Source organism: Zeugodacus cucurbitae, chromosome 6 (assembly GCF_028554725.1).
Source record: "Zeugodacus cucurbitae isolate PBARC_wt_2022May chromosome 6, idZeuCucr1.2, whole genome shotgun sequence".
Classification (NCBI taxonomy): Eukaryota; Metazoa; Arthropoda; class Insecta; order Diptera; family Tephritidae; genus Zeugodacus; species Zeugodacus cucurbitae.
The window spans coordinates 38211042-38236984 of record NC_071671.1 but is presented as its reverse complement, the minus strand read 5'-3'; the positions used below and the strand labels follow the sequence as shown (position 1 = coordinate 38236984).

Genomic DNA, 25943 nt, shown 5'->3' with positions numbered 1-25943 from the left:
GAACAAACGGCGCGGTTGTTGCTTCCGATGATATCAATATCATCGGCATACGCCAGGAGCTGTACACTCTTGTAGAAGATTGTACCCTCTCTATTTAGTTCTGCAGCTCGTATTATTTTTTCCAGCAATAGATTGAAGAAGTCGCACGATAGTGAGTCACCCTGTCTGAAGCCTCGTTTGGTATCGAACGGCTCGGAGAGGTCCTTCCCGATCCTGACGGAGCTTTTGGTGTTGCTCAACGTCAGCTTACATAGCCGTATTAGTTTTGCAGGGATACCAAATTCAGACATCGCGGCATAAAGGCAGCTCCTTTTCGTGCTATCGAAGGCAGCTTTAAAATCGATAAAAAGATGGTGAGTATCGATTCTTCTCTCTCGGGTCTTTTCCAAGATTTGGCGCATGGTGAATATCTGGTCCATTGTGGATTTTCCAGGTCTAAAGCCACACTGATAAGGTCCAATCAGTTCGTTGACGGTGGGCTTTAGTCTTTCACACAATACGCTCGACAAAACCTTATATGCGATATTGAGGAGACTTATACCACGGTAGTTGGCGCAGATTGTGGGGTCTCCCTTCTTATGGATTGGGCAGAGCACACTAAGATTCCAATCGTCAGGCATGCTTTCTTCCGACCATATTCTACAAAGAAGCTGATGCATGCACCTTATCAGTTCTTCGCCGCCGTATTTGAATAGCTCGGCCGGTAATCCATCGGCCCCCGCCGCTTTGTTGTTCTTCAAGCGGGTAATTGCTATTCGAATTTCTTCATGGTCGGGTAATGGAACATCTATTCCATCGTCATCGATTGGGGAATCGGGTTCGCCATCTCCTGGTGTTGTACTTTCACTGCCATTGAGCAGGTCGGAGAAGTGTTCCCTCCATAATCCCAGTGTGCTCTGGACATCCGCTACCAGATTACCTTCTCGGTCCCTACATGATAATGCTCCGGTCTTGAAACCTTCTGTTAATCGCCTCATCTTTTCATAAAATTTTCGAGCATTACCCATGTCGGCCAGCTTTTCAAGCTTTTCATACTCACGCATTTCGGCCTCTTTCTTTTTACGTCTGCAAATGCGTCTCGCTTCCCTCTTCAGTTCTCGATATCTATCCCACCCCGAACGTGTTGTGGTCGATCGCAACGTTGCGAGGTAGGCAGTCTGTTTTCTCTCCACTGCGGAACGACAATTCTCATCGTACCAACTGGTTTTTTGGCGTTGCCGTAGACCAATTGTTTCGGCTGCAGCGGTATGCAATGAGTTTGAGATGCCGTTCCACAGCTCCCTTATATCGAGATGCTGATGAGTGCTCTCAGAGAGCAGGAGTGCAAGTCGAGTAGAAAATCGTTCGGCTGTCGGTTGTGATTGCAGCTTTTCGACGGCGAACCTTCCTTGTGTTTGTTGACGGGCGTTCTTTGCTGCACAGAGGCGAGTGCGTATCTTTGCTGCTACTAGATAATGGTCCGAGTCAATGTTTGGTCCTCGGAGCGTACGCACGTCTAAAACACTGGAGACATGTCTTCCGTCTAGAGATATGTACAAAAAATCTATTTGTGGGCGGGGCCACGCCCACCTCCCCAAAAAAATTGCATCCAAATATGCCCCTTCATTGTGCGATCCTTCATACTAAATTTTATTTCCATAACTTTATTTATGATCCTTCATGTGTTTTCGGTTTTCGCCATTTTGTGGGCGTGGCAGTGGTCCGATTTTGCTCAGCTTGAACAGACGGACGGACGGACGGACAGACAGACATTCGGATTTGAACTCCACTCTTCACCCTGATCACTGGTATTGGTATATATAACCCTATATCTAACTCGTTTAGTTTTGGGTGTTAAAAACAACCGTTATGTGAACAAAACTATAATACTCTCTAGCAACTTTGATGCGAGAGTATAAAAATATTGATTTTCGTACAAATCTATTTAAGCATGTTCTGTTAATTTAACTCTATATATTCATTTGCTGATAATCGATGCCTTTCAAGCAGGATTTCGAGACGATCGGCTAAGTAATTGACGAGATGTGTACATATGTATATGAAAAAGTGATTTTGTATTGAACTCAACTTGGAACGTTTCACACATCTTCGAAAGCATTACTTGACACAAATCATTTACAAAGTTTCCTCGCCATCGAGTCACAATTACTCCATACTCCATTGTATTATTTTTATAATTTTAAATAATTATTTTAAAGCATGGAATCTGCGTTATTTTCATAAATTTAACGTATTTTATAAACTCATTAGAACAATAATAATCGCTTATATGTATGTATATAATTACCATTGTGTACAAAACATAAGATTTTGATGAATTATACACAAACTCAAGTACTCCATTCAGTTTAGATTCTAAAAAGGAGATACGTATGTTTGTATGTATGTACCTACCGCAGCATTGGAGCAACAAAAAATATTTTGATGTCCATCTGAACTGAGGTTTTAGTATAAACAATATTGCACATCTCAAAATGCTGCTTACATAACCTACGACCGTTCCTTATACGAGCGCTTGGAGTAGAATGGTTTCAATCTTTGATAAGACAGAATTGCACCTCAGGCGAGTATGTGTACACTTGAAAAATATTCCCCACTTGGACAGCGTTCATTAGATGTGACTTATGGTGAACACTAAACATTGCAAGTGCTGCAAAAATCGAACTAATCCAAAATTGCAATTGAAGATTTTTGTAGAGAGAGACAATAAATACAGTGGAACTTCCATAACTCGAACTTCTATAACTCGAAGATCTCCATAACTCGAACTTTTGAATTGACAATAGTATTAAAATTTCATACAAATTGTCTTCCATAAATCGAAGTTTTCGACCAGGGCATAATACAATATATAATTTGAAATTTTATTATCGAGACAGAATTTTAAGAGTTCCTATATCGTATGGAGCGAACATCAAATATGATATTACACTTATGGATTGCATAAATCATGTAACAAAGGCATGTGATACAGACGTCAAGAGCCCAACAATAGCCAAGTGCAACAAACAAAATTAAAAAATACATGTTTTAACGTATTTTATTAAAACGTTATGCAAGGTAAATAAATAAAACTGTGTAGAAATCTATATTTAACATGTTTTTTAATTATACGTTTTAATGAAAATTTCTATAACTCGAAGTTTCTCTAACTCGATTTTTTTTGTGTATTATGGTGATGCGAGGTAGAGGAGCTCCACTGTACTACCTATGTAAGTTAATAATTGTCTATCACTATCAACTAAACAAAATATCTCTCTTTAATTTTTAATTTTTCTCACTGTATCATCTTTTCGGCAACTTCAGCTTGAAAGCCATTAAGAGCTTATCAATTATTTGTTTTTGTTTGAATATATAATATACATATATATTTGTATATTTGTATTTGAGTAAAGATCAATGAGCGATATGAACCGCAATGTCACACGCCCACTTTTTTGGAGCAATTCGGTGCCCTTTCGGTCTGATTGTCGGTACCGACGATGAAGTCAAAGCTGATAGCAATGACTTTGACGCCAGTGCTGCTGGTGCAATTGCCAAGACTTCAGCTTATCCTGCTATATGTATGTGGACAGCAGCATATATGTATGTACGATATGTGCAAATGTATGTGTGTAAGAGACAGCTTTGCACCATAATCTACTAGTACGGTCGGCAACGGTTCACTCCCACCGGGAGCGGCGAAAGAATTTGTTATGTGAGCCAAGTACCCAATAATGCTAAGCATTTGTTTATTGACTTACTCCTAAGATGTGGCATACTGTACAAACGGCGCATAAATACATTTGTATGTAAATACTGATTTTTTATATGACAACATTAGGGGCGCTCAAATGGACCTCATAAATTCAATCGAAAAACGGGTCTTCAAAAAGCCTAGGCATTTTGATAATGAAAAAAAAACTAGTAAAGGGTATAACCGGAAATCCTAAACTCTCGATTAATTATACCCTGAACAGGGTATATTAAGTTTGTCACGAAGTTTGTAACACCCAGAAGGAAGCGTCGGAGGCCTTATAATGTATATATATAAATTATCAGTATGTTGAACTGAGTCGATTTAGCCATGACCGTCTGTCTGTCTGTCTGTATATATACGAACTAGAACTAGTCCTTCAGTTTTTAAGATATCGTTTTGAAATTTTGCAGATGTTATTTTCTCTTCAAGAAGCTGCTCATTTGTCGGACCACTATATCATATAGCTGCCATACAAACTGAACGATCGGAATCAAGGGCTTGTATGGAAAACTTCCGCATTTTACTACATGTCTTCACGAAATTTGGTGTGAGTTATTGCTCATAGAAATAATTTAATCTCCGAAAAAATTGTTCAGATCGGTTAGTAAAATGTTTTCTTTTTTAACTTACTTTTTATTTTAGATTTGCTTAAACGCATAGTTACTAAAAGAAATGCACCTGTGAAGGGTATATTAGCTTCGGTACAGCCGAAGTTAACGTTTTTTTTTTTGTTTTTAAGATAATTAAGTTTGAAAATCCGTATATGGTCATTTCCGTCATATTGAACGTTCCAATCGCACATTTCAACTAAAAAAAAATAAACTAAAATGTTTTTTTTTTATACTCTCGCAGCAAAAGTTTCTAAGAGAGTATTATAGTTTTGTTCTTCTTCTTCTTGACTGGCGTAGACACCGCTTACGCGGTTATAGCCGAGTCCAAAACAGCGCGCCACATATTCCTCCTTCTGGTAGTTTGGCGCCAATTGGTTATACCAAGCGAAGCCAGGTCCCTCTCCACCTGGTCCTTCCATCGGAGTGGAGGTCTCCCTCTTCCTCGGCTTCCACCAGCGGGTACTGCATCGAATACTTTCAGAGCTGGAGCAATTTCATCCATTCGAACAACATGACCTAGCCAGCGTAGACGCTGTTTTTTATTCGCTGGACTATGTCTATGTCGTCGAATAACACATACAGCTCATCGTTCCATCGTCTGCGGTATCCGCCGTTGCCAATGTTTAAGGGACCATAAATCTTCCGCAAGACCTTTCTCTCGAAAACTCCTAGTGCCGTCTCATCGGATGTTGACATCGTCCACGCTTCTGCACCGTAAAGTAGGACGGAAATGATGAGAGACTTGTAGAGTTTGGTTTTTGTTCGTCGAGAGAGGACTTTACTTTTCAAATGCTTACTTAGTCCATAGTAGCACCTGTTGGCAAGAGTGATTCTGCGTTGGATTTCCAGGCTGACATTGTTATTGCTGTTAATGCTGGTTCCCAGGTAGACGAAACTATCTACAACCTCAAAGTTATGACTGTCAACAGTGACGTGGGAGCCAAGACGCGAATGCGCTGACTGTTTGTTTGATGACAGGAGATATTTCGTCTTGCCCTCGTTCACTACCAGACCCAGTCTGGAAAAAGCAGAACTAACGGCGCGGGTTTTGTTTCCAATGATATCGATATCATCGGCGTACGCCAATAGCTGTACACCCTTATAGAAGATTGTACCTTCTCTATTTAGTTTTGCAGCTCGTATTATTTTCTCCAGCATCAGGTTAAAGAAATCACACGAGAGTGAGTCACCTTGTCTCAAACCTTGTCTGGTATCGAACGGCTCGGAGAGGTCCTTCCCGATCCTGACGGAGCTTTTGGTGTTGCTCAACGTCAGCTTACACAGCCAGACATCGTCAGACATCGCGGCCTAAAGGCAGCTCCTTTTCGTGCTGTCGAAAGCAGCTTTAAAGTCGACAAAGAGATGGTGTGTGTCGATCCTATTTTCACGGGTCTTCTCCAAAATTTGGCGCATGGTGAATATCTGGTCTGTTGTTGATTTTCCAAGTCTAAAGCCACACTGATAAGGTCCAATCAGTTTGTTGACGGTGGGCTTTAGTCTTTCACACAATACGCTCGACAGAACCTTATACGCGATGTTGAGGAGGCTTATCCCACGGTAATTGGCGCAAATTGTGTTGTCTCCCTTTTTGTGTATTGGACAGAGTACACTGAGATTCCAATCGTCAGGTATGCTTTCTTCCGACCATATTCTGCAAAGAAGCTGATGCATGCACCTTATCAGCTCTTCGCCGCCGTATTTGAATAGTTCTGCCGGTAATCTATCGGCCCCCGCTGCTTTGTTGTTCTTCAAGCGGGTAATTGCTATTCGAATTTCTTCATGGTCGGGTAATGGAACATCTGCTCTATCGTCGTCGATTGGGGAATCGGGTTCGCCATCTCCTGGTGTTGTACTTTCACTGCCATTCAGCAGGCTGGAGAGGTGTTCCCTCCTCAAACTCAGTATATTCTGGTCATCAATAACTAGATCACCTCTGGGGGTCCTACAGGAGTGTGCTCCGGTCTTGAAACCTTCAGTTAGTCGCCGGATCATTTCGTAAAATTTTCGAGCATTACCCCTGTCGGCCAGCTTGTCAAGCTCATCATACTCACGCATTTCGGCCTCTTTCTTTTTTTGTCTGCAATGCGTCTCGCTTCCCTCTTCAGCTCTCGGTATCTTTCCCATCCCGCTCGTGTTGCGGTCGATCGCAACATTGCGAGGTAGGTAGTCTGTTTTCTCTCCGCTGCGAGACGACAATCCTCATCATACTAGCTGTTTTTTTTTTTACTTTTCCGAAAACCAATGGTTTCGGTTGCAGCTGTACGTAAGGAGTTTGATATGCCGTCCCACAGCTCCCTTATACCGAGATGCTGATGAGTGCTCTCAGAGAGCAGGAGTGCAAGTCGAGTAGAAAATCGTTTGGCTGTCGGTTGTGATTGCAGCTTCTCGATGTCGAACCTTCCTTGTGTTTGTTGAGTGTGCGCTTTTCTACACAGAGGCGGGTGTGTATCTTAGCTGCTACAAGATAGTGGTCCGAATCGATGTTGGGACACGAAGCGTACGCACATCAAAAACACTGGAGACATGTCGTCCATCTATCACAACATGATCGATCTGGTTGCGAGTGATTCGATCCGGGGACAGACAAGTAGCTTGATGGATTTTCTTATGCTGGAATCTAGTACTACAGACGACCATATTTCGGGCCCCGGCGAAGTCGTAGCCTCAGACCGTTTGGTGACTGTTGTGCCAAAGCGCTTTGATGCGGATTGTGGCTAGACGTTCATCCACCGGAGTGAATGCCAGGACTCGACAACGGAGTCTCTCTCCCACACCGAATTTGCGCTCCTTTATATGGCCGCTGTAGTAGATGTCACAAGGACCCACCTTTTTCCGGACATCAACCAGCTGGGCAGAGGCACCTTCCCAATTAAGGGTCCGGACATTCCAGATGCATGCCCTTAATTCGTAGTCCTTTAAACGTATGCAGTGGTCGTCATCAAAATTGGGGTCTCTCATCCGAGGCTGTTTTTTTTCTATTCATTGGGGTGGTGGGTCCCAAACCCTACGCACAACCGCATAAGCGGGTTTCGCCTTCTCACTTAAGCTCGCCTCCAAACGGATGTCTGTTGGCTACCCAGAGGATACTTGGTCTAAGACCGATCGGTCTTTTCAAAATCGGACCATTGCCACGCCCCCAAAAACTTATAAAGTGTCATAACTAAGCCATAAATAAATTTGGAAGGGGCATATTTGGATGTAATTTTTTTGGGGAAGTGGGCCCAAATCGGTTATTTGTATATATCTCGCAAACCAATGAAGCTATATAAATCAAACTTTCTGCAGTCGGTTCTCTTACATTCCCCATCATCCCATGCAAATAGTTGAAATCGGATAATAACCACGACCATCTCCCATATAAAGGTTAGGTTGAAAATTACTAAAAGTGGGTTAACTCACGAACGAAGAACGTCAGAAACACTAAATTTTACAGAAGAAATAGCAGAAGGAAGTTGCAGTCAGATTTTTTACAAAATGAAAAATGGGCGACTACTCGACAGATTTCAATGAAACTCAGTATATAATATTTTCTGACACCCTGATAACACGGATAAAAAATGGGCGAAATCGGTTCACAACCACGACTACTTTCCTTATAACTAAATTTTGAATTCGATCTGATTCCTTCACTTTATAATGTATACATAAGGAACCAATGAAGACAGCGGAATAAAACTTTACACAAATAGTGTATATCATCCTGGTTGTCGAAAACGGAGTATAACTATTCAAGGCCCCAGATATCGAACATGTTGAACTCAGCGCCTAAGGGTAAATTTTAACCGAAAATATGGGTAAATCTCTTAGGTAATTTATTGTAATTCAGAGGAAATTGTTTTCTTCTAATAGTGTGTCTCTGTTCCAAAAATTATTAAATTCGGGTCATAACATCTCCTAGCTCCCATATACCTATTTATAGGTTTTTCAAAATTGTCATCTCTTAACTACCATATACCTAATTATAGGTTTTTCAAAAATACGGTGGGCTTATGAATAATACGGAATTATTTAAAAAAATCAACCAGGCTTGATAATATAAATTTATTTTATATTTATTGCTATTTGCTGCTATTTATTTTATAGCAGTTACCATCAGAAAAAATAAATATTTTAGAAAAACAACTAAATGACTTCTTAATTTTAGTTAAGAGATATGTCAAGAAAATAAAATGTTATGCATTAGCTTATCACTTACAAAAGCAAACGATTTTCTCATGACTATCTTGTTAGTATGAGCACTCTTATTTGGATTTGTAAGCCTATAATTGTCGCCAAAATCTATTTGAATAGCTAGTTCAGTGGAATATAAAGTACGGTATCTACATATTTACATATTTAAGTCAAATTTTAAGTAGTTACCAAAATCACAAGTCTTTGTCTTTGAACAAGGCTTTTTTATTTTAATTGAATAATATAAAAATTAACTGTTCATTCTCAAAATTTTGCGAGCTTTCTGCTCATATTTCCGATGCAGTGGTAACAAGTGTAACTTTTTGATCTCGCACGGGGCATTAAAATAAAGGATAATAAGAGAGCAAAAACTTACAGTTATTTGCAATCGCATACTTTTAAGGCATATGAATTTGCTCTTTGTATCCTTATAAAGATTTTACACAGAGCACAAATTAATAAATAATATATTTCTTTGTTAGGATATTAATGATGTTATCAGTGATGTTGAGAGAAAAAGTACAAGGTTAATTCATTCGCACTATTCTTAAATTAATTCGGCATTGGTATTCTTACTATAAAAATGTCTACAAATGATTGATATTTGATGTATTGTATTTATAATACATTCTTCTAATTCTTTTCTTATGCGTTAAATTAACTGAAACTGCGTTAACCGAAATGGTAGAAAAATATTCTCTACAATAAAAAAATGAAAGTACAATAGTGACACTCTTCTCACCAAATACACTATGGAAATCACAACAAGATACTATCATAAATTGCATTTATGACATGTCTAAACTTATTTAACCCTTTTCTGGGCAACTCACAGCGGAAGTACTAAATTCTGAATTGAGAAAGGGTCGAAGTCTTGAGTACAGTATGAGACATATATGCCCGCATTGATGGGGCGTTCAATAGTCGCAAGCGGCATCGTGTCTATATTTTTTCGTAGTTCATGGTGTCACCTAGCGTTCGTGGTAGAACGTTTCAATCGAATTTTGGAAGAACATCTAAAGAAAGTGGTAAACAAGTATCAAAAGGATTGGGATACCCATATAGCCTCGTTCCTGATGGCTTATAGGTCTGCCGTACATGAAACAACGGGGCAGACTCCAGCAAAGGTAATATTTGGTAATCATCTTCGGTTACCGATTGATTTAAAGTTTGGAATAAACGCAAATGGTGGAAAGAATGTTAGGGAAGCCAATAGTGTCCTAAAAGACGAAATGAGAGATATTCATGCTATGATGAGACAGCGTACACAAATCATGAGTGATCAAATTAAGGCAAAATACAACACGGCAATGAACTATGAAGGATTTGTGGAAGGAGATTGGGTGTTGTTATATAACCCACAACGGAAGAAAGGATTGTCTTCTAAATTTCAATGTAGTTGGGAAGGACCATACCAGGTTGTTAAACAGATCAATGATGTGGTATATCGCATACAGACAATTGGAAGACACAGGAATGAAATGTAGGTGGTTCATCTAGAACGGCTTGCAGCATTTGGTTCTGGAAGTATGTCTAATCGGGACGATCAAACTTAAGTGGAGGGCAGTGTGAAAAACATGTATGCTAGAATAAACTACAATCGACAATCGAAATCGATAACATGCCAGATTTATCCAGTCATCGATATTCCTAGTTGCCAGAATGTTCGAATGGAGATATATTGCCAACAATCGACTAAATAAGGGCTGCCGGACTGGCAGCAACACACAGCAACTCTAATTAAGAAGAAGAATATTTTTGTTGTTTTTACTTTGAAATACATTTTAATTTATGAAATAAAAGGTAAGGCATAGAAGCAGCTCGATACAAAGACATAAAAAAATGTTTGTGCAGATTTAAGTATTTATCCATCTAAGAAAATGGTTCAGCACTATTGCGCATGATTAACAGGACATTTTAGCGCAGGCTTGCACCATAAGTGCTGCTCTTTTGGGTTCTCTATAACGCTTAGCCAATCGATGACAGCTAATATTTCTTCATTTAATCTTCTTGTTTTATATTCCTTAATTTTGAAAACAAATTTTTATTTTATGAATATCTCTTTAAAGGATTTGAACTCTAAACTATACTTATATTTTCGCATATTTCTGAATATAACGCCTAATGACTATTTCAGGACTCTTTATAGCCCTGAGTCCTGAAATAGTCATTAGAACGTATAATTTATATTTATTTAATATTTATTAACACTCATTTACTCACACTACTTTTGACAGAACTAAAGAAGTTTAGCTTTGACAGAAACAAACAGATATATGCATCAGAGATAAAGAGATGTACAACTCTCATATCACTGGAAGTGAGAGCGCAATATTAAACGTCAAAACCTCCTCGACTTTGACAGTTGACTGGATGGAGGAGGTTTTGACGTTTCGCAATTGGGAAACTGGAAAGGCCAGATTGAAAAGTTGCCAAAAAAATAATGCCATGGAGACATGTTTAACCGCCGTGCAAGATCACTAATAAGAACTAAAAAATAAATATAAATGAAAACGTGAAATTTAAAAGTGATTTAAGAATATTTTTGTGAATTGCAGCATCGAGAAACTAATTTTTCATGGAAAATTATAAAAGAAACAAAGAAACTGATTAATTTTCAGTTGACACTTAATAATTGACCTTATTTATTACTGAAAGTTCGAAAACCGGCTATTTTAATATACCATTATATCGCTAAATGAAATTGAAATAAGTTATTTTTATATTAAACATTCAGTATATAATAATTTTAAACCATAATAAATGTTAGGTATTTTAATTTAAATGCCCAAAACTTAGTATTTTGTCTGATCTGGTAATAATGCATAATGTTATAAAAAACGCAAATTTTGAGGCGCTCTCACACTGGAATAAGTTGGACATCCCTTTATCCCTGATATGCATATTGCAGATCAATAAAACCTCTAATAACTTGAAATTGACAGAAGTCTGGTTTGTTGTTTTAAATAATAGCTGTCATCGATTGGTCACTTCTCTGCTCGCTATCTTTGGGCGCTGCTCGCCTGTCAAACATTTCACATGTGAAAGCAACAACAAACCCCGCAAGACAGGTACCGGTGAAAAGCCAGGGAGCGGTACTAGCACTTGCAATGAAAGTTTCTATGCGATTCTTAAGGGCGAATTGACAAAAGTACCCGAAACTTTTGTGTACGGGTGATCGTTCATCCCTTTCTTGCATATTACATTCATCATTTAGCAATTTATATATGTATACCACTTTCACAATTCGGGGAATGATCTTGGTATAATCACGGTTGAAAGACCCAAAACTGCAAACGTATAACGCATTGAATAGATGAAACATTTTTGCAATCGGACAAAGATCTGTTCTTTCATTAATTTCACTAGTACTAGGTTCATCCAATTTCTGGGAGGAGGGTTTCCATAAAATATAAAGTAAAATTTGAATTTTTACAACATAAAAGTTGGTAATAATTACCTTATGTTTCAGGAATTCTAAATCTAGCACGGCCAACGTTCTAGCCTTAACATCCATGCTCTTTCTGTAGTATTTCCATTGAATTAATTTCGGTGAATCCATGTCCTTGTAAAGCGATATAATACAAGATGAAAATTAATCAAAAAAGTCCTCCTAATTGAACATATAAGAAGTTTTTAAATTTCTATGATCACAAACATTCACTTAAATTTACCCTTTAATTACTGTTTTATAGTATGTTTACATATAAAAATAAGCTCGTTCAATAATCTAACCGTTTACATATAGCCAAATGAGATTATCAATTGTCAAATGTAGTGCTGAACACAAAGACGACGACACGACACGACGTAGCGACAGCTGATCACAAATGTCGCTTTGAAGCCAGCGTCTTGAACAAACAGCAATTTTATTGTTGCCGTACTAAAATCTTTCACTTCAATAAAATTTACATATTTAGTTTAAAGTGAAATTATTTGTGCAAAAAATTTAAAAATGGTCGATTTATTTGTTTTAAATAATCGATTGTTATTCTAAATGTTATATCAAAGCTATTTTACTTTTCTGCTGGCAAAATAGCGTCATATTTGTTATAACTTTTAATAATTTTACATTTCACATATTAGTGGCAACTTTACATCTGCCCATTGTCGTCGCCAAAATTAGAAACATTTTTAATTTAGCGACAACGACAACTTCAAGCCTGTTGTCGCGTAGTCGTGCTGCTGTCAAAAAATCTGTGCCCATAAGAACGCGTGTATTTTAACATTTGACAGATGTCGTTCGTCGCTTGTCGCTTGTGGATGTGTTCAGTACATGTATTGTATTTGTTGTTGTATTATACATCTTTCTCTCGCTGCCGGCCATTTTTGTTTACATTTTCATTTGACATTTCTTCTCTTCTTCGCACAATTATCGATAAAACTAGGAAAATCTAGTTGTATAAAACCAGATAAAGAGAGGAATTTTGATTGAGAAATCTTAATTTCTTAATTACAGATTATCGAGTTAAGCTCGTAAATGGAGATAATCTGGTTATATGTAAACGTAGTATAATACCCCCGACAGACGGCGGCGTTAATTCGGATTAACTGCTATAATTGGGGTTTATTCGAGAGTTATCTCAGTTAACTCCGTTTGCTAACTCCAATTAAATCCTCAAAATTTTAGAGAGTTAGTGGGAGTTCGTGGCATTTTCGTTGGCAACATTGTTAAACATGGCCGCTTTTAACCTATTATGAATGAAAATATCCAATACTAGCAGTTGTTCTTCAATTAAATTTAAAATAGCTAATTTTTAGTGATTGTGTATTAATTGTGCGGCTGACAACCGCAATATTTGCTTTCTATCCAATTTTATTTTATCAAAATGGAAATATTATTGCCAATCAGCTGTTTATGGGAGTTTATAACTCGCTTCGCTGCCGTTTGTCACCTACAAATTTGGAACTGATTAAAAGCGCAGTTAATCGGGGTTAACTTTGCCGTCTGTCTAGGCTATTAGCTGCTAATGGCACGGCCAACTGAGGTGCCGGTAAATCCAAAAATACTGCAACTGCTTTGTCCTCTAGCTCATTGACAAAACCCAGTTGACACACGTCGCGATGATAAACGGTTACAAAAGCACCTAAACCATGTCGTTCCAATACTTCACTTGCTTGTGTTGTCCAAAAGGTTTAATTGCACCTAAAAAAAAAGTGACATTAAACCTAATATCTGGTGTGTAAATGATTTGTGTTCGATGTAACAGCGTTTGCATCCATAGTTCTGGATTTGCTTTCGAAAGTTCTATGCTGCTACCATAAATGACATCAATTAGGTTGCGTACCTTTAACGCACCGTATGAGGTTTGAAAAATCTGTATGGAAAATTAATTAGAATTTAAGGCAAGATAATATTATTATATTCAACAATTATTTATGTATTCAATGGTTTCGCCCTTGCTGTTGACCATTGTTGGCGTAGCTTCTATTGCGTGCTTCGAATTGACAATGCGATGAAGTATTGTTGTATCACCCTCTTCAATTCCATATTTTGGCTTTAGAAAGCTTTTATTTTACGTTTTACTTATCTAAAAATGCGTGTTTCAATAATTTAAACTTTAATTAGGCTACAGATCACTGATTTAAATAAAACACGCAAAATAATACTTCACAAGCAACCATGATATAGCTCAAAACAAAACTTGTTCAAACACACGAGAACTTTGGTTGTTTCTTTCTATCATTCAGGGTGCTGTACGAGAGAAGAGTTGAGGTAAATGTTTATGCACATTTTGTCCTTTGTTGCATATGTGTGTATGTAGTGGTGATATTAAAATTTCTTTAAATGTGTTGGAGTTTCAGGACCCATGACTTGCTGGGTAGTTGAATTAGTGCAGGAGAGTACGCGGATACCTCATTAAAAATTATATCGCCGCTTGCTGATTTTCATCAAACTAGAGACTCCCTCCACAAAGTTTTATCCTTTTCTGTGGTATTTTACATTATTTGCGGTACGATGTGCACATCACAGTGCCAAAACTAAACTGAAAATTGCGCAGCTATCGCCATACATCACACAAAGTCATTGTGCAATAGTTTAGACTTGTGTAAAATTTCAAACTGATTGTGATTTTAGCGCAATAACTACGCAATTTTGCACAAACACCTCCATACGCAACACAAACGACGCAAGTCTGTTATACCTCTGACAGACGGCGGCGTTAATTCGGATTAACTGCTTTAATCGGGGTTAATTCGAGAGTTATCTTAGTTAACTCCCATTTAATCCTCAAAATTTTAGAGAGTTTGTGGGAGTTCGTGACATTTTAGTTGGCAACGTTGTTAAACATGGCCGCTTTTAACATATTGTGAATGAAAATATGCAATACTGCCAGCTGATTTTCAATTAAATGTAAACAAAAACATAGGCATGCAATGAAATAGCTATTTTTTTTAATGGAAGTTCGTATAATAACGTATTTATGTATAATTTTCTAGTAATTAGTGATTTTGTACTAATTGTGCGGCTAATAATGCCAATATTTGCTTTCTATCCATTTTTATTTTACCAAAATGGAAATATTATTGCCAATCAGCTGTTATGGGAGTTTATAACTCGCTTTGCTGCCGTCTGTCACCTACATACTTGGAGCTGAGTAAAATGGCAGTTAATCCGAATTAACTTTGCCGTCTGCCTAGGCTATAACCTACAAATTTGGAACTGATTAAAAGTGCAGTTAATCGGGGTTAACTTTGTCGTCTGTCTAGGCTATTATTATGCGTGTTTTATTTGATCAGCAAATTAAGCTATTAGCTTATTTTGTATGGAAGACTTAGTCAACATAATTATGTTGGCTTGTCATAAGCTATCATTGCTTGTATATTGAACTAGAGGCATTGTCAGTTCATCGCTTCTTTTCATTCACAATAGTTAGGTTTTTTCCAAAAACAAGTAGTTGGCAATAGCGAGAAACCCCATTTTGACAGATAAAAATGCAAACAAATCAAAATTTTAAATTCTATCGATGTGCAAAATGGCAAATAAAAATATTATCCATATTTATTTTGACCATCCCTGATCTAATAATGATTGTAGATTCTTTAAAAGGTCAGAATATTATTGAAAAGCGGTAAACAAAACAGAAATTTTATTTATAAATTCAACCAATTTATTTTTAAATAAATTACATATCAGCTGAGAGTTCGGGACCGCATTGCCAACACAATTCATTTTTAAGCGAAGATATGAAAAAAGCTAAATGTGTTTTATTTGTCCATGATTTAGCTATTAGGTTGTGGTGGTCAAATAAAACACGGCTATTGTGTAATGATTTTGTGTGGTGTACGGACCCTAGAATACTATGTTTACATATAACGTGATTATCTCCATTTACGAGCTTAACTCGATAATCTGTAATTAAGAGACGAGATTTCCCATACAAAATTGCTCTCTTGATAATCCGAGATTATACAATTTTCTCGTTTTATACAACTAGATTTTCGGTGTTATTCCTAGGTTTATCGATAATTTTGCGAAGAAAAGGAGAAATGTCAAATGAAAATGTAAACAACAACAGCGAGAGAAATATGTGTAATACAACAACAAATACAACACATTTGACAATTTATAATCTCATTTGGCTATATGTAATCAGTTAGATTATTGAACGAGCTTAGAACTAGATTATTTTCATATGTAAACATACTATAAGACTCTACACAACTCTAGTTTGAGTTACGCTTTTCTATTGTTAGTTCTAACTTAAGTTAGAATATCGATAACTTCGTAGAGAATTGAGTCTCTGGAAAAATGTGGCAACTTTAATGAGGCATTAAACTATTGTGAATTATATTGAGTTGATATTTTGCGCAAAGATAACATGATACGAAACTCTTTCATTCGTGAGAGAGCTGTCAAAGTCCGCATTTTTTATAACATTTGGCAGTGGTGCCACTGCGGGAAAACATAAGTTAGGAGATTTTTATTCGATTTCTTGGGTATTTATTGGTTTGCAGTTTACGCTTAATAGAGACTTCTTAACCAATATTACACCAACACATACACTTATAAATATATATTTTAAGATAAACAATAGACATCTACACATAAAAATAATAAAATATAATAATAATTAAAAATCGTACATATTATAAGTCAACATAAACTAAAATTTAGCTTAGTTTAATTTAGTAACATATATTTATTTATATATTATAAACAAATAAACACCTTAATATATTCTCTAAAAGTTTAAGAGAAAATTTGTACCCAGATATGTATTTACGTAAATGTCATTTAACACTGTTAAAGAACGTACATATATTACTTTCGTACAAATAGCCACCGTTTCTTAAATAATGTACACATATTAACTCCATTTAAATAGAAGTTAATAGTAATTCAAAAATCACAAAAAACTTATCGTACAAAAACGAACCATTTAATCATTTATTTCTGCGGGATTCTTAGTGGTAGCTCGTCATTTTGACTGTCAGCTGTTCAGTAGCCCATGATCTGGCTTTGTTGCCAACATCAAAAATGAGTTCATGGGCTCTCTCAACAAGCAAAAGAGAAGAGTTTCGTATCATATTATCCATGATTTTGCGTTCAACCGGGCCAGACTTTGCCGCTGTAGATAACAAAAGTTTTTTGTGTTTGCAAAGAAAATAGTGACGGATTTTATAATAATTTATTAAATAATTTCGGTTATTTGTGTCTAGGAATAGAAGGTATACGAAATGGATCTCTCAGGTCCGCTTTTAATTTCAAACATCTTGTCTGACGAGGAATTGGAGCAAACGCCGATTGTGGTGCAGGATAAATTAAAGACTTGGCTTGATGGATTTGTCGATGAATTTTGTAAAAATAAAGCAGCCGCAAATCGTCTCCGTAAGTAAAGATGTTCTTATATATAAATAAGTAAAATACTTTTGATAGGATTAGATATTTTAGTTAACAAAGAATCTAACCTCAAACAAATGGCGTCTGTTGCGATTTTGCAAACTCAAAATACCGTCCGACGCTTATATATACATATGTGCATAATACGTATATATATATATTTGTAAATATATTCAATGTAATCAAAATATAAATTTTTATATTGTGTTTTTTCTATTTCACTAATAGAGGATTATGAAGAAAAATCTGAGGAGCTGCAAGCTCAAATTGAGGATTATGAAATGAAGTTGGAGTGTCAAAATAAAAATGTTGCTGAACTCCGTACTCAACTGGATAGTGTTTCAAGCGATCGTGTTCAACTACTTGAAAAGTTCGGTAATTATGATAAAGAAATGGTTGCTCTACGTGCTGATAAAAATTCAATAGCTGAAGAACGAGATTCTTTATTGAAGTTAATCGAACGCCAAAAAAGCGAACTAGATAGGCTGCAGGAAGAAATTCATTCCTACCAACAGCAACTAAAAAATGCAATCTCTTCAAAATGTGAAGCAATTGCTAGAGTAGACGAAATTGAAAGCCAGAAGGTGGCACTAGATTTTAAAGAACGAAGAATGGAACAGGAACGTGCCATGCTTCATAATCAAATTCGAACTCTCACAGACGATTTAAATCGCAATATATCCGAGCTTCAGAGTATAAGGCGTGACAATACAGTACAAGGTATGCATCTTGAGGCCAAACTTGCCGACAAAACTGAGGAACTGAAAATAGCACAGAGTCAGTGTGCGCAATATAAAGAAACAATTGATAGGCTTACTCAAAATGTGCAAGATTTATCAACTAAAATATTAACACAAAATGAAGAGGCGAACAAAATGATGGACTTCTACAAAAAAGAGCTTGAGGCAAAAACGAAATTGGCTGAATTATATAAAAGCAATTGCGAAGACACCGACATTGAGCGTAATGAATTAAGTGCTGCTATAACTGATCTTAAACGTATGCTGGCTGAAGCAAGCGAACAATATGGAGAAATAGAGACCAAACTCAAAGCTACTGTTATGCAACATGAGCAAGATTTAGATGAGCGTGATAAAATCATTGAGTCTCAAAAATCTGAGCTCCAACACGCAAACGATTTGTTGAAAGAGTTGCAAAACGAAACTACAGAGAGCGCTATATCGAAAATCGCTCCATCGGCGGCAATTGCTAGTAAGTTAATCCGAACTGATATGTCATTGACGGAATTATATTCACTATACGTGAAGAGTTCGGAAGAACTCGAGCTTCAAAAAAGAGAAAATGCACGATTAAATCTGCAACTAAAAACAATTTTGCAGGAATTAAGTGAAAATGCACCGGTAATTCAAAAACAAGAACTAGAGTACGAAAAATTGATTCAAACCAATAACATCTTAGCGCACCAGCGTGATGAATTACTAAGTAAGAAAACAGATATGGAGGACCTTATGGACAACGCACATTCCAAAATCAATCACTTGGAAAGGGAAAATAAAAAACTAAAGAACTCTCAAAATGATCTTAGTCGTCAAGTTTGTTATTTACTTAAAGAAGTTGAACAGCTACGCATAGGGCTCATTTCCGACAGCGGTCCCAATCAAAGTGGAAATCTTTCAACTACTGATGATGTAATATCCAAGAAATTGGTGACATTTAACAGTATTGTCGAATTGCAAGAGAACAATCAAAAGCTATTACTGCTGGTTCGCGATCTAAGTACCAAGTTGGAGGATGCTGAAACATTGAAACAACAAATGGATGCTGCAGCATATCAAGAGAAAATTGAAAACTATGCCAAAAAATTCCAATCGATGCAAGAAACATTAAATCAACAGAATAATACAGTAGCTACATTGGTTTCAAAATGTGAGCGTTACAAGAAAATGTACTTCGATATTCAAAGAAATGTGCAGAAGTCCGGCCCACAATTAGAACAGATCAATGTTGACGACGCGGAAATGGTCGATTTAGATGAAACTGAAAATAAAAACACAACCAATTCTTCAATACAAAGTAAGGGTAGAAAGTCTGTAGACTCAAATGCAGATCGTCGTATAAGGGACTTGGAACAGCAATTACAGGAAGTTAAGGAGCAGCATAAAACTCTTAAGGAACAGTACGAATATTATACAAAAGAGAAAAAAAATAATGAACGTATTATGAATGAACAATTTGATTCTATGCGCACAGAAGTTAGAGAATTAACTTCAACGAATTGCAAGCTTATGTCTTCCTTAGAATACAGCAAAGAGCAAATAAAACTACAACAAAAGAACATTGGCACCTATAAGCAGCAGATTACAGCTCTGGAAGACCGTAGTAAAAACTATGAGAATACCATCATAAAACATGAACAGACAGTACATTTCCTAAAAGACGAAGTTATGAAGTCTCAGCATGGACTATCTTCTGCGCAGAGCGAGGCATCACACTTACGAAGTGAAAATCGCATACTTAAAGATACTGTAAACCGTCTTCAAGCCGAAAAAGAAGGTTATCATCGCGAACAACAAAATCAAAATTTACTTTTGAATAACTTGGAGTTGATCAAATCGAATTTGGAACGTTCCGAAATGGAAGGACGAGCACGGTTGGAACAAAGATTGGACGAAACCGTGCGCGAATTGTCCGCCCAACGTCGTCGATTCCAGGAGGAGGAAGATCGCTTCCGCGAAACGACAAGTGATCTTAAGCGACAAGCTGAATCGGCAAAGAAGCATATGGAAGAAGAGAGATCACAATCTGAAAAACTAAGAAATGAGCTACATTTAGTGCGCGAAGAACTCACAGCAAAAACAAATCAAATCGATGAGCTTAGCAAGAAATTACAAGAAAGCCTAACTCCCTCCAAAAATGACAATCCCATAGCTTTGGCTAACAAAAAAGCGCGTGAATTTGAAGTCAAACTCGAAGAAGCTAAAATTGAAATAAATTCTTTGTCCAGTGAATTGTCGAAGGCCAGAGAACACGCAGACCAATATTTCAAAATGTCTCAAAGTGCAGAGGTGGAAATTAAAAATTTGCACGAAGTTCATACTGAATACAGCACTAAAGCTGAAGCTCAACTAAATGAGTTGAAATTATCCGAATTGAATCTAAAATCGCGGGTTAGCGAACTGGAAGCTGAGGTGCAATTAGCCTCTGTTACAGAAGTACCAAACTCAAATCAATCCGACCAACTCAAAAAATCTAAAGAAGAGCTGAAAGATGCTCTGCAGAAATTAAGTGAATGCAATCGAAATCTTCGCACGTTGCGAACAGAAAATACATCTTTGTCGGAAGCGCTAAACTCTGTGCAAGGAAAATATGCCAATGAAATGGTGTTGCATTCGGCCGACATACAAGAACTAACAAAAGTTAAGGCCGAAATGACCAAGGTACAAGATCAAATAAATGAATTGATAACAGAACGAGACTGTGTCAAAAATATGTACGAGGAACTTAAAGGATCGCATGATGAGTCATTACGTTTGCTGCAAAACGAAAGAGATGAAATGGAAAAGCGATTAGTGGATCTAAACGGACTTAATTCCAGCTTGCATGATCAAATTGAAGCATTGACAATGAAACTAAACATACTCAGTCAATCACAATCCTCAAACGTGACAGCCAATTCCCTGAATGAATCTAATATGGATACTTCTTGCTCGGATTTGAATCGCTCAAAATTAGAAGATGATTCCAAGAATAACGACCAGTTATTGCAAATCATAAAATACTTACGCAAGGAAAAGGACCTTATCGACGCAAAATTGGACATATTGAAAGCCGAAAATGCACGATTGCAATCGGAGAATATGATTTTACAGAAAAAGATGGATGAATTGAAGGGAAGCTTCAACCAAGAGCGAGCTAAATCTGAGACCTTAGTCGTTTCAGCTACAAAACACGAGGAAATCCTACGTAAGATTGAAAACCTTAATGCCATTACGGACAGCAATAGAATATTACGTGAAGAACGTAATTCTCTGGCTGCACGCGTAAAAGAGCTTAACGATCATATTAGTTCTATTGAAAATGATTTATTTCCATTGCAAAATCAAAATCGTGAACTTTCCACAAAAATTGAAGAACTCACTTCAGAAAATTCTTCGCTACGCACTGAAGCTATTAAATGGCGGCAACGTGCCAACGTTTTGGTTGAAAAGAGTAATAAAAATCCCGAAGAATTCAAACGTCTACAAACTGAACGTGAAAATCTGGCAAAGATGTTAACCCACGAAAAAGATTTGCTGAAACAGACTACTGATGAGCTAAACACCATTAAGGCCGAGAAACAGCAACGCGACACCGAGATGGCTTCACTTGAAAAACAGATCCAAACTCTAAATGAAGAAAAGAAGAAAGTGACCGACGACTACACAGGTGTACGTCAAAACAACATGCGCATGCTGCAAGAGATTATGGAGTTGCGCAATAAATTGTTGCAGAAAGAAGAATCAGTGCAAAAGCTTACTGAAGAAATGGAATCTAAAGAAGCTCAATTGCAAGATTCTAAAAATAAAGAATTCCAGATTCGCAAAATAGCAAAACGTTATAAGGACTCTTACTTGGAGTTGTCAAATAAAACAGCGGCCGCCTCCACCGATGGCTCAGTAACGACACAAGATAACATGGATCTGGGCGGCAACAGTGGAGCAGATGGTGCTACCGCTACTGCTGCCACCGCAACGGCCGTAAGTAATGAATTGGAACAACATCGTAACACAATTGAGAACCTTAATGGTGTCATACGTACAATGCAAGAAGAAAGCGACAAGCTACGCAAGGACTATGATGATTTGAAGACATCTGTTGAAATCGATGATCGTACCAAAACTCTTTTGCGAGAGGCCAAGGTACGCATTGTTAGTTTAACTGAATCGAAGAACGCTATCAGTCAAGAATTAAATAGCACGAAGAGCAGGTTGCAAAATGTCTTGCAAAGTTCTGAAAACGCAGATTCCACCATTAATAATATAAAAACACAATATGAGGAGACCTTAGCGAGACTTGAGAAAGAATTACTTGAACAAAATAACCAGAACAAGGAGGCAATCGCTCGTCTGACCAGAGAAAACGAATCTTTGCTGATGCGCATTAACCAATTAAACCGCCAACTTGGATTACAACAATCAGCTAAGCCATCTACCAGTTCAGTGGCTATAACGGATAAGGGTTCTATTTCTGAGTCTTCACTACGCACAGCGAACGTTAAGCCTATGTCGGGGTCCACAACCGTACAACAATCGGCAACAGTAACACCATGGCGCGGTAGCGAAACACCTTTGGCCAGCATTCGACCAATATCAGTGCAGAACAGTCGCACAGCAGCCATACTACCTACCAGCCAACAGCCAGCAGCCGGTGGATCATCGACATCAACGTCAACTTCATCGTCAAGTACAACGAATGCTTCGACTGGCAACAGCAACACGGCATTAGTTCCGCCACAACAGCAGGTGCATACCACTGGCAGCAGTTCAATTGAGTCGATGTCATCTTCGCCAACTTCGTCGCATACTGATTATATGCCATCTACGAGCAGCTCGGCTTCCGTTGCGGTTGCTGCCATTCCACCAATGGGTTCTACATCTGCAGCAGAAAGCTCCCAAGAAGCTGAAAGCATTCAACAACCTCAACAAAACGAATCGCCAGTGCTTGTAGGAGGAGGCCAGCAACAGGTTGTAGCGCTAGTTTCGCCACGTGTGGAAGGATCCTTACAAAACGTACCATCCCCGAACCTACAGCTTCAGCAAGATCCTGGAAATCAACAACCGAGCACATCAGGAACAACCAGTTCGAGTTCACACATTGCCGTTAGTAGTCACAGCCGTCATGCACCTTCTAGCAGTAGTGTTACCACTTCACAGGCCGGTACATCAGGCGGTCATAAGAGGTCTCGCGAGCCAGAAGGTGACTCATCTACCAACGTTGAAGATGGTAGTGCTGATAAGACGGCAAAACATCCAAAACGTTTACGTGGATCAGAACCAGCTATTTTGAGTGTGACAGAGTCTGGACTCGATGTTGAATATCAAGTTCCGACTTCTTCACAACGTGATCAAGAGGATGATATTGTAGTTGTGGACTCAGAGGAAGAAGATGACGGCATGATTGATGCTGATGATGGCCCAACTGACGGAGATGCCGAAAACGAAGGTTACGAAGACTCGTACGAGCAGGACCAAGATATGGATGAGAATGAAATTCCAGAAGTCAATGAAAGTAATATACACGCTGATGCCGAAGTAGATAACAATGAAGTAGATGTTGACGAGGGTAGTGAGAACCAGGCACAGTGCAGTTCAGGCACTGACAACCAGCCAGACGCTCATTACAACACTGGAGCTAGTACAAGTCAAGCAGCAGCATCTGCAATAGCACATAGTCATGAGATGGATAGCCATCAGCAGAGCCAAACTATCAGCAGCGGTAGCTATGAATCCAACACCAATACCACTCTACCGACTGGACCACAATGGAAGCAAACTCGTCCACAGAAGGCGGCAATAATGCTGCCACAACAGGGAGTCAGCGGAAACATAAATGAAACCACTGAACAAGATCCAAGTGGAAGTCGACCTTCTGACAGGTAGGATGTGTAATTTTATGCACAAATATAAACAACCAATTGAATAAAATTTCTTTATTAGCGGTGCTGAAATTGTAAGCTCGCCGCAAGGTTCAAAATTTGGCGGTGGTGAAGCCGTAGTCCATTCCGATCAACATGAGAGCAGTGTTGCTACAAACGAGGCGACCGAGGAAAATGTAGCAGAGAGTGAAAAACTGGTTGGAGAGCACAACGACGAGAATGCACCTGACGCTTCAAAGAGTGGCGGGTCAGCTGACGCCGCGCTAGCCACAGAAGAAGATATGGAAAACGTAGAAGAAGAATTTGCGGAAGAACCTGCTGCTGGAGAAGTTCCTGAAAATGCTGATAGCGAAAGTGAGTTTAGTACGAAAAGATCCCCAAACAAACAATATAAATATTAATCAAATCAAATATTTTATTAGGCCATCATAGCAGCAGTGCAACGCAGTCAGAAATACAAGATATCCAGCAAAATCAGGTAGAGGCAACATCTGAGGATAATGAAGGCGCAGATGGTGTTTCCTCAGAGGGTGAAAAACAAGCAGTGGAGGAAGTAGAAGTATGTATTTTTAAATGAAATCTAAAAACTCAATTATAATAAATAACAATTTTTGTAGGAAGAAGGACGTGAAGCCGAAGCATCCACTTCACCTTCAATAACAACACGTTCAAAAGCCATCAAAGGCACGACCAATGTAAGAAGGCCTTCTCGTGGATTTCAGCGAGGAGGTAGACCGACGCCTATAATTTGGCAAGGTATAAAGCAATAATATATGCAAACAATTGTGCAAATTTATTTTTTATTTTCTTCTCGTCTTCTTGTTTACAGATAGCGCTGGGCATTCGCGAAATGTTTCTCCAAATCACCGTGGACAGGAGCAACCTGGTAGTCCACTGCGTGGCTTTCCCAACCAGCGTTCACAAAGAGCACGACGTATGCGACGCCCAACCGGAGGAAATTACGGAAACATGCGATATTCATAAATTTTAGCCATTACTTGTAGTATTTAAAAAAAATATATACAGCACCCATTATATTCCTCAATATAAAGCGCTCAATATAAAAACGTATTTCATTTCAAACGCAGCAACCTTTAACTTTAAATACATTAGTACGTACACGTTCACGGGGATGTTCGCTTAACGTTTTAGAAATGGCTATCATCCCATTTACGCATTATTCGCATATTGTTTAAATACATTACTGGGAAAGAAAGTGGAAGTAAGCCACAATTAGTTCGAAGATGCTTAAAGAAGTGATTTGGTGTACGATTGGGATTGGTTTGAGCTACGTAATAATTACTGCAGTACCACAACTCTGTTGCATATTTGAAACTACTTTGCTGATGTGTTGCTTATTTTGCCAAAAAAATTTATTACTTATGTCTGCTTTAACACCTAAAATGAACTTCCTTTTTAAATCGTTTTTACTTATCAGAGCAGTCAATAAAATTCATTGATTAAATATCTGTAAATCAGATTGTTTTTCAATATCACTGGGAACTCGCTCTTGATAACTGCAATATAATACGCGAATCCATGTGAAAGATATAAACTATTTTTTCTACATCATTTTAACACAGTGTTAGTTTTAAAGCTAATCTGAAACTTTACAATATGTCTCAAAATCTGGTTTGTATTTGATGGGATCAGCGAAACGTCGATATACTTTTTTAGTTATATTCAACAAATCGTTATGGAATCAACCAAGCTATACAAATAAAAAAAAACCCATGTGCACAACTATATCATTGTTAAACTTGAAATTCTCTCCAATATATAATTCATTAGTACCATGTTGCAATGTTATTTCTATGAAAGGAAATCCGAACAAAATCTGAAATTATGCATTAGCTAATAATTGCACTCCCGTATTTTTGCATTTCTACTATGGAATCATTTTGAAGTTTATGCCTTTGTCTTACAATTAACTATTTAGCCTTTTGATAGAACCACCACCAACACAAATAAAATATATAGTAG

The 25943-nt window shown here is 37.7% G+C and overlaps 1 protein-coding gene across 1 annotated transcript; it reads left to right on the top strand.

The window, feature by feature from the left end:
- The first annotated feature begins 17068 nt into the window (after nucleotides 1-17068).
- On the top strand, nucleotides 17069-25040 carry LOC105217502 (nucleoprotein TPR). Its single transcript, XM_011192536.3, has 6 exons — nucleotides 17069-17353; nucleotides 17594-23960; nucleotides 24022-24314; nucleotides 24383-24519; nucleotides 24578-24716; nucleotides 24790-25040. The coding sequence occupies exons 1-6, from the start codon at nucleotides 17203-17205 to the stop codon at nucleotides 24942-24944; spliced, it is 7242 nt and encodes a 2413-aa protein (XP_011190838.1). The 5' UTR covers nucleotides 17069-17202; the 3' UTR covers nucleotides 24945-25040.
- The last annotated feature ends 903 nt before the right edge of the window (nucleotides 25041-25943 follow it).